This window comes from Pristiophorus japonicus, chromosome 10 (assembly GCF_044704955.1).
Source record: "Pristiophorus japonicus isolate sPriJap1 chromosome 10, sPriJap1.hap1, whole genome shotgun sequence".
In the NCBI taxonomy this organism is placed as follows: domain Eukaryota; kingdom Metazoa; phylum Chordata; class Chondrichthyes; family Pristiophoridae; genus Pristiophorus; species Pristiophorus japonicus.
Window position 1 is genome coordinate 44,144,633 of NC_091986.1, and position 16,106 is coordinate 44,160,738.

The 16,106-nt window shown below is 46.5% G+C and overlaps 1 protein-coding gene across 1 annotated transcript in view; it reads left to right on the top strand.

The window, feature by feature from the left end:
- Positions 1-16,106, top strand: part of pcca (propionyl-CoA carboxylase subunit alpha) — a 572,168-nt gene that overhangs the window by 276,293 nt on the left and 279,769 nt on the right. The window contains exon 17 of the mRNA XM_070891406.1: positions 5,869-5,979. Within this exon, the coding sequence (XP_070747507.1) occupies positions 5,869-5,979 (111 nt within the window). The remainder of the gene's footprint in view (positions 1-5,868; positions 5,980-16,106) is intronic.

A 16,106-nucleotide genomic window follows, 5' to 3' on the forward strand; every position in this document is an offset into this window, starting at 1 on the left:
ACATCTAACGACCTTTTGAATATATCTAACGAACTGGCCTCAACAACTTTCAGTGGTAGAGAATTCCACAGGTTCACAATTCTCTGAGTGAAGAAGTTTCTCCTCATCTCAGTCCTAAATGGCTTACCCCTTATTCTTAGACTGTGATCCCTGGTTCTGGACTTCCCCAACATCGGGAACATTCTTCCTGCATCTAACCTCTCTCTTCACGCTGTCAGTGAGAACTTTAAATTGATGATGCTTTGTCACTATTCTCCAATGGGGGGAAATATTCACTCTATCAAAACCCATTAAAAACCTCTGTTAGATCTCCTCCCAGGCTTTCTGCTCCAGTAGAAATAATCTCTATCTCAAGTCTCCCATAACTTTAGTTTCTCATCACAGGTATCATCCTGGTGGGTCTCCACTATACTGTCTCCATGTATACATCTCCCACTCCACCGCCCATCTCTAATTTCTCCCCCTTATCTCCCGTCCATGAGACTACCCTTTGCTCTCTCAATCCCACTGTCAAATTATACACCTGGCCAGATATAGGGAAACAAAATAAGGACTTATTACATCATAAAAAACGGTGCAAAAAACTAACACAGCGTCTTTTCTCACCCTTGTGCATTTCCTTCTAACCTCTCTTATGCATGCTATCCTATTACTACGCCACAGTTTCTCCCCTGCGGCTGCCTCATGGGTCTGGGAAGGCTGCTGTGTTTCTTGTGTGGAAGCTACAGAAGTTCTTCTAGGACACCCTTGACCAGCTCTGGCCCTGGAAGGGCTGACTGAAGACTGGTCAGCATCCTCCTTGGAGGGCTCGGTCAGCTTTGGCTCGGGTGAGTCCATGGTTGGTGCAATGGCGGAGTGGCAGGTCTGAGGTCAGGAATGGTGTGATCCGAAGAGAGCACATCATCGGGATCCTGGTCCGAGGAGCCTGCATCAGTCCCCGGGGTCGGCACATTACCACCACCACCCATCTGAGAGAGCTCAGGTCGGTGCTGTGGCACCACACTGGAAGGTCCTCCGTGGCAGTGATGGACCCAGCCACGAAGGCAACACTGAGGTGTCGGGTGGCATCGAGCTGAGACTGCACGAGAGCAGCCACAATCTCAAAGCCACCAGAGATGACAGCAGTTTGACGCTCCGTGGCCTGTTGCCCAGAGTGCATAAGAGCATTCTGTGATTCCAGGGCGACGCCCATCCTCTCCAAAGTAGCACCGATACGCTCGTTCCCTTGCGCCTGTGCTGTAATGGCAGCTGCCACATCACCAAAGACTTGCAGCATCACAGCTGGATCCGCATGGTCTCTCTGGGAGTCCGCTATCGACAATGCGGGAGGTGGACGCCTCCATGCTCCTGACCACTTCCAACAGCCTGTCTGGCACCCTTGCCACTGCCCCCAAAATCTGGGAATGCATGGCCTCCACCCTTCTTTCATAAGCAACAACATCGATGGGCTCGTCTGAGTCTTCCTCAGCAGAACTCCGGAGCGGACTCACTCCCCGGAGAGATGGCACCTGAGGTTCCCTCTGCCCGTCACCATGCTGCAGCCCGCTAGGTCCCGTTGCAACACCCAGTGCAGGCCCCTCTGCTGTCTCCATTAAATCCGACCGCGTATTCCCAGTATCTGAGCTGGTGCGTGTGAGTGGAAGCAGTGACGCGGTACTGCCAGCAGTGTCCCTCTCGGCCTCTGCCTCATCTGAGTGCTCGCCAACGGATGAAGGGTGCTCCAGGTTGTCATCTAGGCTCGAGGCCCCAATTGTCTCTAGGGTGTCAGGATCACCATGGCTTTCAGTCCCCTCAAGGCTGTCATCCAGGACTCACCTCCCACTCTCCACCTCATTATCTGCCTTGCCTTGGCTTTCAGTCCCCTCAAGGCTGTCCTCCTCCATTGCCCTCCCACTCGTAGGACCCGCTCGTTGGGTCTCACTCGACCTCTCATCTGCAAGCATACATGGCACAAGGGATGCAGTGAGGGGGAGGTAGGGAATTGACGCATGGAGGCTGCAACTAGCACAATTTCAGAAGGAAAGGCACAGTAGAGCGAGATAACATTAAAGGAGGGCCTCACTTACCCATGCTGCTCGCAGGGGGATCGGCATCGCCAGTACCGGGAGCCACAGGGAATGCAGCATGTCTGCCCACTAGCGCCTCTACCCTCTCCTCCAAAGTTGTGAGGAGTTGAAGCTGGGGCTCGCTACCACCACTCTTCCTCTGTTCCATGTGGTTGTGCACAACCTTGGCCTGCAAAACAAAGAATGGTTGCTTCGCAGTGTCATGAGGTTCAGAAATGAGTGCACAAGTGTGTGTCCCTGACATGCAGCTATAACTGTGACATGAAAGGGAGCCTCCATTGTGAGAACACACATATATAGGCCTCGACAGTGAAATGTTGCTTGTGTGACTATATAATGAAGGTGGGAAATGAAGGAGAGGTTCGCAGATGGAAGGTCAGCAGTTGGTGGGACAGGTACTCACTTTCATCAGACGAATGATGTCGTACAGCCTTTTTTGGCACTGGGTGGCCGTCCAGTCATGAATGGAGGTCCCCGAGACCTCCACAGTTATCTCGCACCAGGCATTGGTGAACACATCCTGACTCAGTCTCTCTGCATCAGGGTATTCGCCTCCTTCCCTCCACTGCTTGCATCAGTGTCTCCAGCTCGCTTTCCGAAAAATGGGTTGCCCTCCTTGCTACATCTCCAGCAGGTCCAGTAGCCATGTCCTCCAGTCAAATACCTTCCTTCCTCAGGGCCTAGCGGCAAACCCTGGCCTTTAAGAAGGCCTGGGAGCAGCTGGCTCGTTAAGGGCTCATGAGCAGAAGGTGAATTTCCCCCATGGAAATGCCGCTCCAACCTCCCCCACCCACACAGCTGCAAAGTCCCGATTCCCGCCGGCCAATACCGCTGGGTGCCATTCTTATCGAAAAATACCTAAATTTAGATCGGATTCCCGACTCAAAAATAGCAGCGTTAATGGAGGCCAAAAAGTGGTAGACCTGAATTTCGGCCCCAATGGCTTCGGTTTTCCCAATATTTAATTGGAGAAAATTTCTGCTCATCCAGTACTGGATGTCGGACAAGGAGTCTGACAATTTAGATACCAAGCAGGGGTCGAGAGAAGTGGTGGAGAGGTGGAGGTGGGTGTCGTCAGCGTGCCTGTGGAAACTAACTCTGGGGCCGGAATTGCTGCTTTCTATAAGGCCTTTGGTTGCCCTAAAGTGGCGGCCACCATCGATCAGGAATGGCTGCCGAGTATCCATGGAGGGGCAACCATTTATAAAATTGTCCTTCCTCAGGTTTGGAGAGCTATAGGGGACCGCTCCATCTGTTTTCCCGCCGCGGCGTGCACGCACCGACCCTTTATCAACCGGTGACGACCCCTTACCGAAATTGCTCCTCGACAAATTGCACCTTTTCCAGAATTGCCCCGCAGGAGTGGCGCCGCCGGTTGGTGCCACTGACAGCTTTTGCTGTCGGTACACTCTCTGTGGCTTGGCGCCGCGGCTGCCCTTAATGGAGAGATGGCGCTGCTGGCGACACCATGTTATTTTTATTTGTCAGCTGACTGCCGGGTCGGGCCGACAATTATGGGTGCCAGGCCGCTGGTCCGGCCGAAACCCTCTCTGGTGGCCCAGTGTTTGCCACTAAAGTGGCTGCAGAATTCGCAACGGCTCTCCCCTTTACCTGAAAAGGAGGGACATTGTGATGCGCCAGCATGACGCGGCACTTGCATCGTGATAACATCATCAGCACAGCGCTGATGACTGGTCGGCACGGCGGACTCGCTGCAAGGGCACTTCCGCCCCGCGGCCGACCGGAACACCGTACCAAAGCAAAAAAATGTAAAGGATAGGATTTTCTCCGGTATCTCCACCCCATGGACTGGGGTGGAGAAAAGCTTTCAAAAACGGTAGGTATGTCCCTTTTGGGGCGGGGCTCCATTGCGGCCCCTCCATGTTTTCGGATGATGTCCCAAGAGGCAGCATTATAAATGAGAAATAGGAGGGGGCCAAGGAGGTAACGATGCGGGAGTGAGATGAGAAGCCATTGCAGGAGATTCTCTGGCTACGATTAGATAGATAAGAATGGAACCAGGTGAGTGCAGTCCCACCCAGCTGGACGATGGTGGAGAGGCATTGGAGGGGAATGAAGTGATCAACTGTGTCAAAGGCTGCAGACAGGTCAAGAAGGATGAGGAGGGATAGTCACAAGGGATGTCATTTGTGACTTTGATGAGAGCCGCTTGGCAAGGGCGGAAACCAGATTCAAGGGATTCAAACATGGAGTTCTGGGAATGATGGGCACGGATTTGGGAGGCGACAACACGTTCAAGGATTTTGGAGAGAAAAGGGAGTTTAGAAATGGGCGATAGCTAGCAAGCACAGTGGGGTCAAGGGTGTTTTTTTGAAGAGAGGGGTGATGACCGTAGATTTGAAGGAGAGGGGGACAGTACCTGAGGAGAGAGATCCATTAACAATGTTGGCTAACATGGGTCCAGAAAAGGAAGTTGGGTGGTCAGCAGTTTAGTCGAAATAGGGTCAAGGGAGCAGGAAGTGGGTTTCATGGACAAGATGAGCATGGAGAGTCAAGAAAGGAGATTAGAGAGAAACTAGAGAATGATGAGAGTTTAGGGCTAGTGCAGGGGGGGAGCCTCAAAGGAAGTTTGGTCTGGTGGGCTAGGGGAAGGAAGGAAACTCGCAAAGGCAGCTGATCGGATGGTCTCAATCTTTGATCTCTATCATGAGCTCCTTGCATTTGTTGTTGGAGGTGAGTGTGGTGGAGACAGGGGAGAGGGGTTTAAGATGACGGTTAGTATTAGAGAATAGTAGCCGGGTGTTGTCTTTGCATTCCAGAATGATCCTGGAATAGTGAGCAGTTTTTGCAGACAAGAGTAGGACTCAATAATGCTTGATGACCTTAAGATGTTCTGGGATCAGAGCCCTTTGAGGAGCGATTGAATAGAATGGGCCTATACTCTCTGGAGTTTAGAAAAATGAGAAGCGATCTCATTGAAACATACAAAATTCTTAGAAGGTTTGACAGGATAGATGCTGAGAGGCTGTTTCCCCTGGCTGGAGAATCTAGAACTAGGGGTTGTGAATTTTTGGAATTCTCTACCCCAGAGGGGTGTGGATGCTCAGTCATTGAATATATTCAAGGCTGATCTCGACAGAGTTTTGAACACAAATGGAATCAAGTGATATGGGGATAGTACAGGAAAGTGGAGTTGAGGTCGAAGATCAATCATGATCTTATTGAGTGGTAGAGCAGGCTCAAGGGGCTGTATTGCCTACTGCTGCTCTGATTTCTTATGTTCTTATGTCCCAAAGTGCTTTACAGCCAATTCAAGGTACTTTTTTGAAATATCGTCACTGTTGTAATGTTGGAAACGCAGCAGCCAGTTTGCACACAGCAAACTCCCACAAACAGCAATGTGATAACGACCAGACAATCTGTTTTAGTGATGTTGGTTGAGGGATAAATAGTGGCCAAGCCATTGGAGGAGAACTCCTCTGCTGTTCTTTGAAATAGTGGATGTGGGATATTTCACATCCACCTGAGAGTGCAGACGGTGCATCGGTTTAATGTCTCATTTGAAATGGGACTACTTTTTCGGATTAATTAGTGTTTCTTTCGATTCAGTGAAATTTATTTTAAGCCAATTAATGCCAACATGAGCAATATTTCAGCAGCAAGATTTTTGAAACAGCCGTCAGACATTTTCCAGTTAATAATGTTCGTCTTGTATATCAAAGGCACACATGCTGCTGGTGATCAATGCATTGAATACATACTTTTACTGCAAGAAAAATTATCCCAGGTAATTCCCAATTGTGCCATCATCCTTTTTAACATACTGCCTTACAATTTCCAGGAGTGACCCACAACATTCCACTGCTTCGGGAAGTTATCATCCATCCACGCTTTGTGAAAGGAGACATCACCACTAATTTCCTTTCAGAGGTCTATCCAGATGGCTTCAAAGGTTAGTATCTGTGGTCCTGATAAACTTTTGACAGTTGTTTCTTGGAATAATAGGGTCCATGCCTTTGGTTATGTATGTATTGTTTCTGTTTGCTTTGTGCACTGTTCCTGAAATTAATTTTGGTTGACAGTTTATGACTCGTATCCATTAAACATTCACAGATGGCAAGATTAACTTAATACAGGGTAGGTCCATCAAAACAGAGATGCCCAATTCTTTCTGGTTGTCCAAAAATATTCTTGATGTAGATGACTTCACTCTCCTGATTGCTATTCAGTGATTTCTGTTGAGAAATGTATGAGCAGACAGGATGGACATGTCTGTCTACAGTGGAATAGCCAGTCTAGAGTTGTAGAGTATAGGAAGAACTGCAGCTTGGGCAAGGTACGGAGAGTTGTTGGTGCCCAGGGACTCAGCATCTTCAGCAGAGAAGAAAAGGAAGTTTGGAAGGATGGGATCCCTCTGCTGGAAATGTAGTCCTCCTGCAACAGTCTTCTGCTGTGTTGCATCAGGAACTTTAAAATTTTTCATCTTGAGAAATTTGGAAAAAGAAAGATTTTGCATTTTTATAGCTCCTTTAAGTGTAATCAGTTATGTAGACAAATACTTTTCAAAGAACAAGATCCCACAAAATATCCAATGAGACGAATGGCCAATTAGTCTGTTTTTGAGGGGAGCTGGCTGGGGAAGGAAATATAATGTATTGTAAGTAATGTTTATCTCCGTTTTAAGAAACCATTTTGTCCCCCTCCTATTTGTTGGTCTGTTGGATGAGGACAGAATCAGGTTTAGCTGTGATTCCTCCTATGGCTCAATAGCCAGCTTACGTTGCTATCTAAGCTCATGCATGAAGAATGGCCACTTGGGTGAGGTGTCAGAGAGGCCAGTATCTTAGTACAAAGTCGGTGTTTTCAGGAAGAGAAATGAAATAGAAGGGGAGGAATCAAAAGAGAAGTCAATGGCAACCATTGGTTAGACCACACTTGGAGCACTGTGAAAAGTTCTAGTTTCCATATTGCAAAAAGGATATCGAGGCACTGGAGAAGAAGCAAAAAAGATTTACTGGAATTATACCAGAACTGAGAGTTTACACCTATGAGGAAAGATTGAACAGGCTGAGGCTCTTTTCTCTAGAAAAGAGAAGGCTAAAGGATAGAAACATAGAAACACAGAAAATAGGTGCAGGAGTAGGCCACTCGGCCCTTCGAGCCTGCACCACCATTCAATAAGATCATGGCTGATCATTCCCTCAGTACCCCTTTCCTGATTTCTCTCCATACCTCTTGATCCCTTTAGCCGTAAAGGCCATATCTAACTCCCTCTTGAATATATCCAATGAACTGGCATCAACAACTCTCTGCGGCAGGGAATTCCACAGGTTAACAATTCTCTGAGTGAAGAAGTTTCTCCTCATCTCAGTCCTAAATGGCCTACCCCTTATTCTAAGACTATGTCCCCTGGTTCTGGACTTCCCCAACATCGGGAACATTCTTCCTGCATCTAACCTGTCCAGTCCCGTCAGAATCTTATACCTTTCTATAAGATCCCCTCTCATCCTTCTAAACTCCAGTGAATAAAGTCCCAGTTGATCCAGTCTCTCCTCATATGTCAGTCCAGCCATCCCTGGAATCAGTCTGGTGAACCTTCGCTGCACTCCCTCAATAGCAAGAACGTCCTTCCTCAGATTGGGAGACCAAAACTGAACAGAATATTCCAGGTGAGGCCTCACCAAGGCCCTGTACAACTGCAGTAAGACTTCCCTGCTCCTATACTCAAATCCCCTAGCTATGAAGGCCAACATAACATTTGCCGCCTTCACCGCCTGCTTTACCTGCATGCCAACTTTCAATGACTGATGAACCATGACACCCAGGTCTCGTTGCACCTCCCCTTTTCCTAATCTGCCGCCATTCAGATAATCTGCCTTTGTGTTTTTGCCCCCAAAATGGATAATCTCACATTTATCCACATTAAACTGCATCTGCCATGCATTTGCCCACTCACCTAACCTGTCAAAGTCACCCTGCAGCCTCTTAGCGTCCTCCTAACAGCTCACACCGCCACCCAGTTTAGTGTCATCTGCAAACTTGGAGATATTACATTCAATTCCTTCATCCAAATCATTGATGTATATTGTAAAGAGCTGGGGTCCCAGCAATGAGCCCTGCGGCACTCCACTAGTCACTGCCTGCCATTCTGAAAAGGACCCGTTTATCCCGACTCTCTGCTTCCTGCCTGCCAACCAGTTCTCTATCCACGTCAGTATATTACCCCCAATACCATGTGCTTTGATTTTGCACACCAATCTCTTGTGTGGGACCTTGTCAAAAGCCTTTTGAAAGTCCAAATACACCACATCCACTGGTTCTCCCTTGTCCACTCTGCTAGTTACATCCTCAAAAAATTCCAGAAGATTTGTGAAGTATGATTTTCCCTTCATAAATCCATGCTGACTTGGACCGATCCTGTCACTGCTTTCCAAATGCGCTACTATTTCATCCTTAGTAATTGATTCCAACATTTTCCCCATCACTGATGTCAGGCTAACCGGTCTATAATTACCCGCTTTCTCTCTCCCTCCCTTTTTCAAAAGTGGTGTTACATTAGCTACTCTCCAGTCCATAGGAACTGATCCCGAGTCGATAGACTGTTGGAAAATGATCACCAATGCATCCACTATTTCTAGGGCCACTTCCTTAAGTACTCTGGGATGCAGACTATCAGGCCCCGGGGATTTATCGGCCTTCAATCCCATCAATTTCCCTAACACAATTTCCCGCCTAATAAGGATATCCTTCAGTTCCTCCTTCTCACTAGACCCTCGGTCCCTTGGTACTTCCAGAAGGTTATTTGTGTCTTCTTTCATGAAGACAGAACCAAAGTATTTGTTCAATTGGTCTGCCATTTCTTTGTTCCCCATTATAAATTCACTTGAATCCGACTGCAAGGGACCTACGTTTGTCTTCACTAATCTTTTTCTCTTCACATATCTGTAGAAGCTTTTGCAGTCAGTTTTTATGTTCCCTGCAAGCTTCCCCGATTTATTTTTACTCCAGATAGGGGTGTACAATTGCTGACGTTCATCCATGTGACCTTTAAATGTTTGCCATTGCCTATCCACCGTCAACCCTTTAAGTATCCTTTGCCAGTCTATTCTAGCCATTTCACGCCTCATACCGTTGAAGTTATCTTTCCTTAAGTTCAGGACCCTAGTTTCTGAATTAATTGTGTCACTCTCTATCTTAATAAAGAATTCTACCATATTATGGTCACTCTTCCCCAAGGGGCCTCGCACAACAAGATTGCTAATTAGTCCCTTCTCATTGCACATCACCCAGTCTAGGATGACCTGATAGAGGTCTTTAAGATTATAAAATGATTTGATAGAAAGAAAGACTTGCATTGATATAGCGCCTTTCACGACCACCAGACATCTCAAAGCGCTTTACAGCCAATGAAGTACTTTTGGAGTGTAGTCACTGTTGTAATGTGAGAAACATGGCAGCCAATTTGTGCATAGCAAACTCCCACAAACAGCAATGTGATAATGACCAGATAATCTGTTTTGTTACAAAAGCAAAATACTGCAGATTGTTAAGGAAGTGCAGGGGCACTGAAAGGGGGAGGGGAGGAAAGCACAAAAGGGAAGATCTGTGATAGTATAGAAGGCAGGTGTGATATAAGAGACAATGGGCAAAAATGAGACGGCAATGGCACAAGTTAGGAAACAAAAGATGAGCCTAGATGGGGTGTGAATGGCTGAATCATCACCAGCTGCATTGGGAAAGAGAAAAAAAAAGGAAAGGAAAAACAAAATATGGGCAGAGGTTATCGTCTGAAATTGTTACGATCGATGTTGAGTCCAGTGCCTAAACGAAAGATGAGGTGCTGTTGCTCGAGCTTGCGTTGAGCTTCATTGGAATTGTATATGGAGGATCACGATATCAGAGTGGGAGTGGAGTGGAGAATTAAAGTGACAGCCTCAGGGTCACGCTTACGGACTGAACGGAGGTGTTCTGCAAAGCGGTCACCCAATCTGCCTTTGGTCTGCCCAATGTAGAAGAGACCACATTGTGAGCAGCGAATACAGTATAGTAAATTGAAAGAAGTACAAGTAAATCGCTGTTTCACCTGGAAGGAGTGTTTGGGGCCCTGGACAGTGGGAAGGGAGGAGGTAAAAGGGAAGGTGTTGCACCTTCTGCGTTTGCATGGGAAGTTGCTGGGGGTGATTGCGGAGTGGACCAGAGTGCCACGGAGGGAGCGATCCCTTCGGAATGCTGAGGGGAGGGGAAGATGTGATTGGTAGTGGGATCACACTGGAGGTGGTAGAAATGGCGGCGGAGGATGATGCGGAGGATGATTCGTTGAACGTGGAGGCTGGTGAGGTGAAAGGTGAGGACAAGGGGAGCCCTGTCGTGGTTCTAGGAGGGAGGAGAAGGGGTGAGAGCAGAAGTGCGGGAAATAGAACGGACACGGTCGAGGGCCATGTAAACCACGGTGGAGGGGAATCCTCGGTTGAGGAGAAAGGAAGACATATTGGAGGCACTAGTGTGGAAGGTGGCGTTGTCAGAGCAGATGCAACGGAGACAGAGAAACTGGGAGAATGGAATGGGGTCCTTACAGGATGCGGGGTGGGAGACAGTGTGTAGTCCAGGTAGCTGGGAGTCAGTGAATGTTTGTCAATAGACTATCCCCAGAAATGGAGACAGAGAAGTCGAGGAAGGGAAGGGAAGAGTCGCAGATGGACCATGAGTAGATGAGGGAAGGGTGGAAATTGGAAGCAAAGTGAATGAAATTTTCCAGTTCAGTGCGAGAACAGGAAACGGCACCGATGCTGTCATCAATGTACCGGAAAAAGAGGTGAGGGAAGACTGGAATAAAGAATGTTCCACATAGCCCACAAAAAGTCATGCAGAGCTAGGACCCACCTTTAGTTTGGAGGATGTGAGTGGAGTCGAAGGTGAAGTTGTCCAATATGAGAACAATCGGTTTTAGTGATATTGTTTGAGGGATAAATATTGGCCAGGACACCGGGGATAACTCCTCTGCTCTTCTTCGAAATAGTGCCATGGGATCTTTTACGTCCATCTGAGAGAGCAGACAGGGCCTCGGTTTAATGTCTCATCTGAAAGACCGCACCTCCGACAGTGCAGCACTCCCTCAGCACTGCACTGGGAGTGTCAGCCAAGATTTATGTGCTCAAGTCCTTGGAGTGGGACTTGAACCCACAACCTTCTGACTCAGATGCGAGTGTGCCACCCACTGAGCCACCGTTGATAGGGTAGATATATAGAAGTTTTCACTTGCAGGGGAGACCACAATTCGGGGCCATGAATATAAGATAGTCACCAATAAATTCGATAGGGAATACTGGAAAATGTCTTTACCGAGAGTGTGGTGAAAATGTGGAACGCATTACCAGATGGAATGGTTGAGGTGATTAGCAGAGATGCATTTAAAGGGAAGCGAGATAAACACATCAGGGAGAAAGGAATAGAAGGATATGTTCATGGAATCATAGATGTTTACAGCACGGAAAGTGGCCATTTAGGCCCATCGTGTCCGTGCCGGCCAACAAGAGGCTATCCAGCCTAATCCCACTTTCCAGCTCTAGGTCCGTAACTCGGCAGGTTGGCAATTCATATGCACATTCAAGCATTTTTTAAATGTGGTGAGGGTTTCTGCCTCTACCACCCACTACATGAGGAAATTTTCCCTCAAATCTCCTCGAAACCTTCTACCAATTACTTTAAATATATGCCCCTCTGCTAAGGGAAATAGGCCCTTTCTATCCACTATAAAAAGACCCCTCATAATTTTATACACCTCAATGGGGTCTTCCCTCAGCCTCCTCTGTTCCAAGGAAAACAAATCCAGCCTATCCAATCTGTCCTCATAGCTAAGATTCTCCACTCCCGGCAAATCCTCATAAATCTCCTCTGTACCTTCTCCAATGCAATCACATCCTTCCTGTAATGCGGTGACCAGAACTGCACGCAGTATTCCAGCTGTGGCCTAACCAGTGTTTTATACATTTCAAGCATGACCCCCCCCCCCCGCTCTTGTATACTATGCCTTGGCTAATAAAGGCAAGCATTCCATATGCCTTCTTAACCACCTTATCTAACTGGCCTGCTACTTTCAGGGATCTGTGGACATGCACTCCAAGGTCCCTTTGTTCCTCTACACTTCTCAGTGTCTTACCATTTAATGTGTATTCCCTTTCCTCGTTAGCCCTCTCCAAATGCATTATCTCACACTTCTCTGAATTAAATTCCATTTGCCACTGTTCTGCCCACCTGACCAGTTGATTGATAAGGAAGGACATTAGCTTGGATGATGTGGAATCAGTATGGGTGGAGCTACGGAATGCCAAAGGGCAGAAAACGCTAGTGGAAGTTGTGTACAGACCACCAAACAATAGTAGTGAGGTTGGGGACAGCATCAAACAAGAACTTAGGGATGCGTGCAATAAAGGTACAGCAGTTATCATGGGCGACTTTAATCTACATATTGATTGGGCTAACTAAACTGGTAGCAATGCGGTGAGGAGGATTTCCTGGAGTGTATTAGGGATGGTTTTCTTGACCAATATGTCGAGGAACCAATTAGAGGGCTGGCCATCCTAGACTGGATGATATGTAATGAGAAAGGACTAATTAGCAATCTTGTGCGAGCCCCTTGGGGTTAGAGTGACCATAATATGGTAGAATTCTTTATTAAGATGGAGAGTGATACAGTTAATTCAGAGACTAGGTCCTGAACTTAAGGAAAGATAACTTCGATGGTATGAGGCGTGAATTGGCTAGAATAGACTGGCGAATGATACTTAAAGGGTTGACGGTGGATAAGCAATGGCAAACATTTAAAGATCACATGGATGAACTTCAACAATTGTACATCCCTGTCTGGAGTAAAAATAAAATGGGGAAGGTGGCTCAACCGTGGCTAACAAGGTAAATTGAGGATAGTTTTAAATCCAAGGAAGAGGCATATAAATTGGCCAGAAAAAGCAGCAAACCTGAGGACTGGGAGAATTTTAGAATTCAGCAGAGGAGGACAAAGGGTTTAATTCGGAGGGGGGAAATAGAGTATCAGAGGAAGCTTGCTGGGAACATAAAAACTGACTGCAAAATCTTCTATAGATATGTGAAGAGAAAAAGATTAGTGAAGACAAACAAACGTAGGTCCCTTGCAGTCAGATTCAGGTGAATTTATAATGGGGAACAAAGAAATTTCGGACCAGTAAAACAAATACCTTGGTTCTGTCTTCATGAAGGAAGACACAAATAACCTTCCGGAAATATTAGGCAACCGAGCGTCTAGTGAGAAGGAGGAACTGAAGGAAATCCTTATTATCGAAATTATGTTCGGGAAATTGATGGCATTGAAGGCCAATCAATCTCCAGGGCTTGATAGTCAGTATCCCAGAGTACTTAAGGAAGTGGCTCTAGAAATAGTGGATGCATTGGTGATCATTTTCCAACAATCTATCGACTCTGGATCAGTTCCTATGGACTGGAGGGTAGCTAATATAACACCACTTTTTAAGAAAAGAGGAAGAGAGAAAACGGGTAATTATAGACTGGTTAGCCTAAAATCAGTAGAGGGGAAAATGTTGGAATCAATTATTAAAGATGAAATAGCAGCGCATTTGGAAAGCAGTGACAGGATCGGACCAAGTCAGCATGCATTTACAAAAGAGAAATCATGCTTGACAAATCTTCTAGAATTTTTTGAGGATGTAACTGGTAGAGTGGACAAGGGAGAACCAGTGGATGTGGTATATTTGGACTTTCAAAAGGCTTTTGACAAGGTTCCACACAAGAGATTGATGTGCAAAATTAAAGCACATAGTATTGGGGGTAATGTACTGACGCGGATAGAGAACCGGTTGGCAGATAGGAAGCAGAGAGTCGGGATAAACGGGTCCTTTTCTGAATGGCAGGCAGTGACTAGTGGGGTGCTGCAGGGCTCAGTGCTGGGAGCGCAGCTATTTACAATATACATTAATGATTTAGATGAAGGAATTGAGTACAATATCTCCAGGTTTGCAAATGACACTAAACTGGGTGGCGTTTTGAGGAGGACGCTAAGAGGCTGCAGGGTGTCTTGGACAGGTTAGGTGAGTTGGCAAACGCATGGCAAATGCAGTATAATGCGGATAAATGTGAGGTTATCCACTTTGGTGGTAAAAACACGAAGGCAGAATATTATCTGAATGGCGGCAGATTAGGAAAAGGGGAGGTGCAACGAGTCTTGGGTTTCATGGTACATAATTCATTGAAAGTTGTCATACAGGTACAGCAGGCTGTGAAGAAGGCAAATGGTATGTTGGCCTTCATAGCTAGGGGATTTGAGTATAGGAGCATGGAGGTCTTACTGCAGTTGTACAGGGCCTTGGTGAGGCCTCACCTGGAATATTGTGTTCAGTTTTGGTCTCCTAATCTGAGGAAGGACGTTCTTGCTATTGAGGGAATGCAGCAAAGGTTCACCAGACTGATTCCAGGGATGGCAGGACTGACATATGAGGAGAGACTGGATCGACTGGGCCAGTATTCACTGGAGTTTAGAAGGATGAGAGGGGATCTCATAGAAACATATAAATTCTGAAGAGAAGGAAGAATGTTCCCAATGTTGGGGAAGTCCAGAACTAGAGGACACAGTCTAAGGATAAGGGGTAAGCCATTTAGGACTGAGATGCGGAGAAACTTCTTCACTCAGAGAGTTGTTAACCTGTGGAATTCCCTACCGCAGAGAGCTGTTGATGCCAGTTCATTGGATATATTCAAGAGGGAGTTAGATATGGCCCTTACGGCTAAAGGGATGAAGGGTTATGGAGAGAAAGCAGGAAGGAGGTACCAAGGTGAATTATCAGCCATGATCTTATTGAATGGTGGGCCGAATGGCCTACTCCTGCACCTATTTTCTATGTTTCTATTTTCCTGCAGGCTACAGCTTTCTTTTTCATTATCAACCACACAGCCGATTTTAGTATCATCTGCAAACTTCTTAATCGCACTCCCTATATTCAAGTCTCGATCATTGATGTACATCACAAAAAGCAAGGGACCACTACTGAGCCCTGCGGAACCCCACTGGAAACATCCTTCCAGCCACAAAAACACCCAGCATCCATTACCCTTAGCTTCCTGCCTCAGCCAATTTTGGTTCCAACTTGCCACTTTGCCCTGGATCCCATGGGCTTTTACTTTCGTGACCAGTCTGCCATGTCGGACCTTTTCAAAAGCTTTGCTAAAATCCATATACAGTACAGCATACGCTTTGCCCTCATCGACCCTCCTGGTTACCTCCTCAAAAAAGTCAAATCAAGTTAGTCAGACACGATCTTCCCTTAACAAATCCATGCTGACTGTCCTTGATTAATCCGTGTCTTTGTAAGTGAAGATTTATCCTGTCCTTCAGGATTTTTTACAATAATTTTCCCACCACTGAGTTTAGGCTGACTGGCCTGTAATTACTCGGTCTATCTCTTTCTCCATTCTTAAACAAAGGTACCACATTACCAATCCTCCAGTCGTCTGGCACCACACTTGAATCCAGAGAGGATTGAAAAATGATGGTCAAAGCCTCTGCTAGTTCCTCTTTTGCTTTGCTTAACAGCCTGGGATACATTTCATCTGGGACTGGAGACTTACCACTTTCAAAGCTGCTAAACCTCTTATAGCTCCTCTCTCACTATGTTTATTTCATCTAATATTTCACATTCCTTCTCCTCAATAGTAGTGTCTGCATTGCCCCTCGCTTTTGTGAAAACAGACACAAAGTATTCCTTCTACTCTGATTAGCACGTGGCACTGGTAGCAATCCCGAGATTACTACTTTTGAGGTCCTACTTTTTAACTGATTTACCTTCAAGTAGCTATTTCCAGTCCACTATGGCCAAATCACACCTCAGCTTAGCAAAATTGGCTTTTCCCCAATTTAGAACTTTTTTTCCTGGTCTTTCCTTGTTCTTTTCCATAACTACCTTAAAACTAACTGAATGGTCACTAGCACCTAAATGCTCTCCCACCGATACCCCTTCCGCCTGCCCAGCTTCATTCCCTAAAACTAAATCCAGAACCATCCCCTCTCATATTGGGCTTACTACATACTGGCTAAAA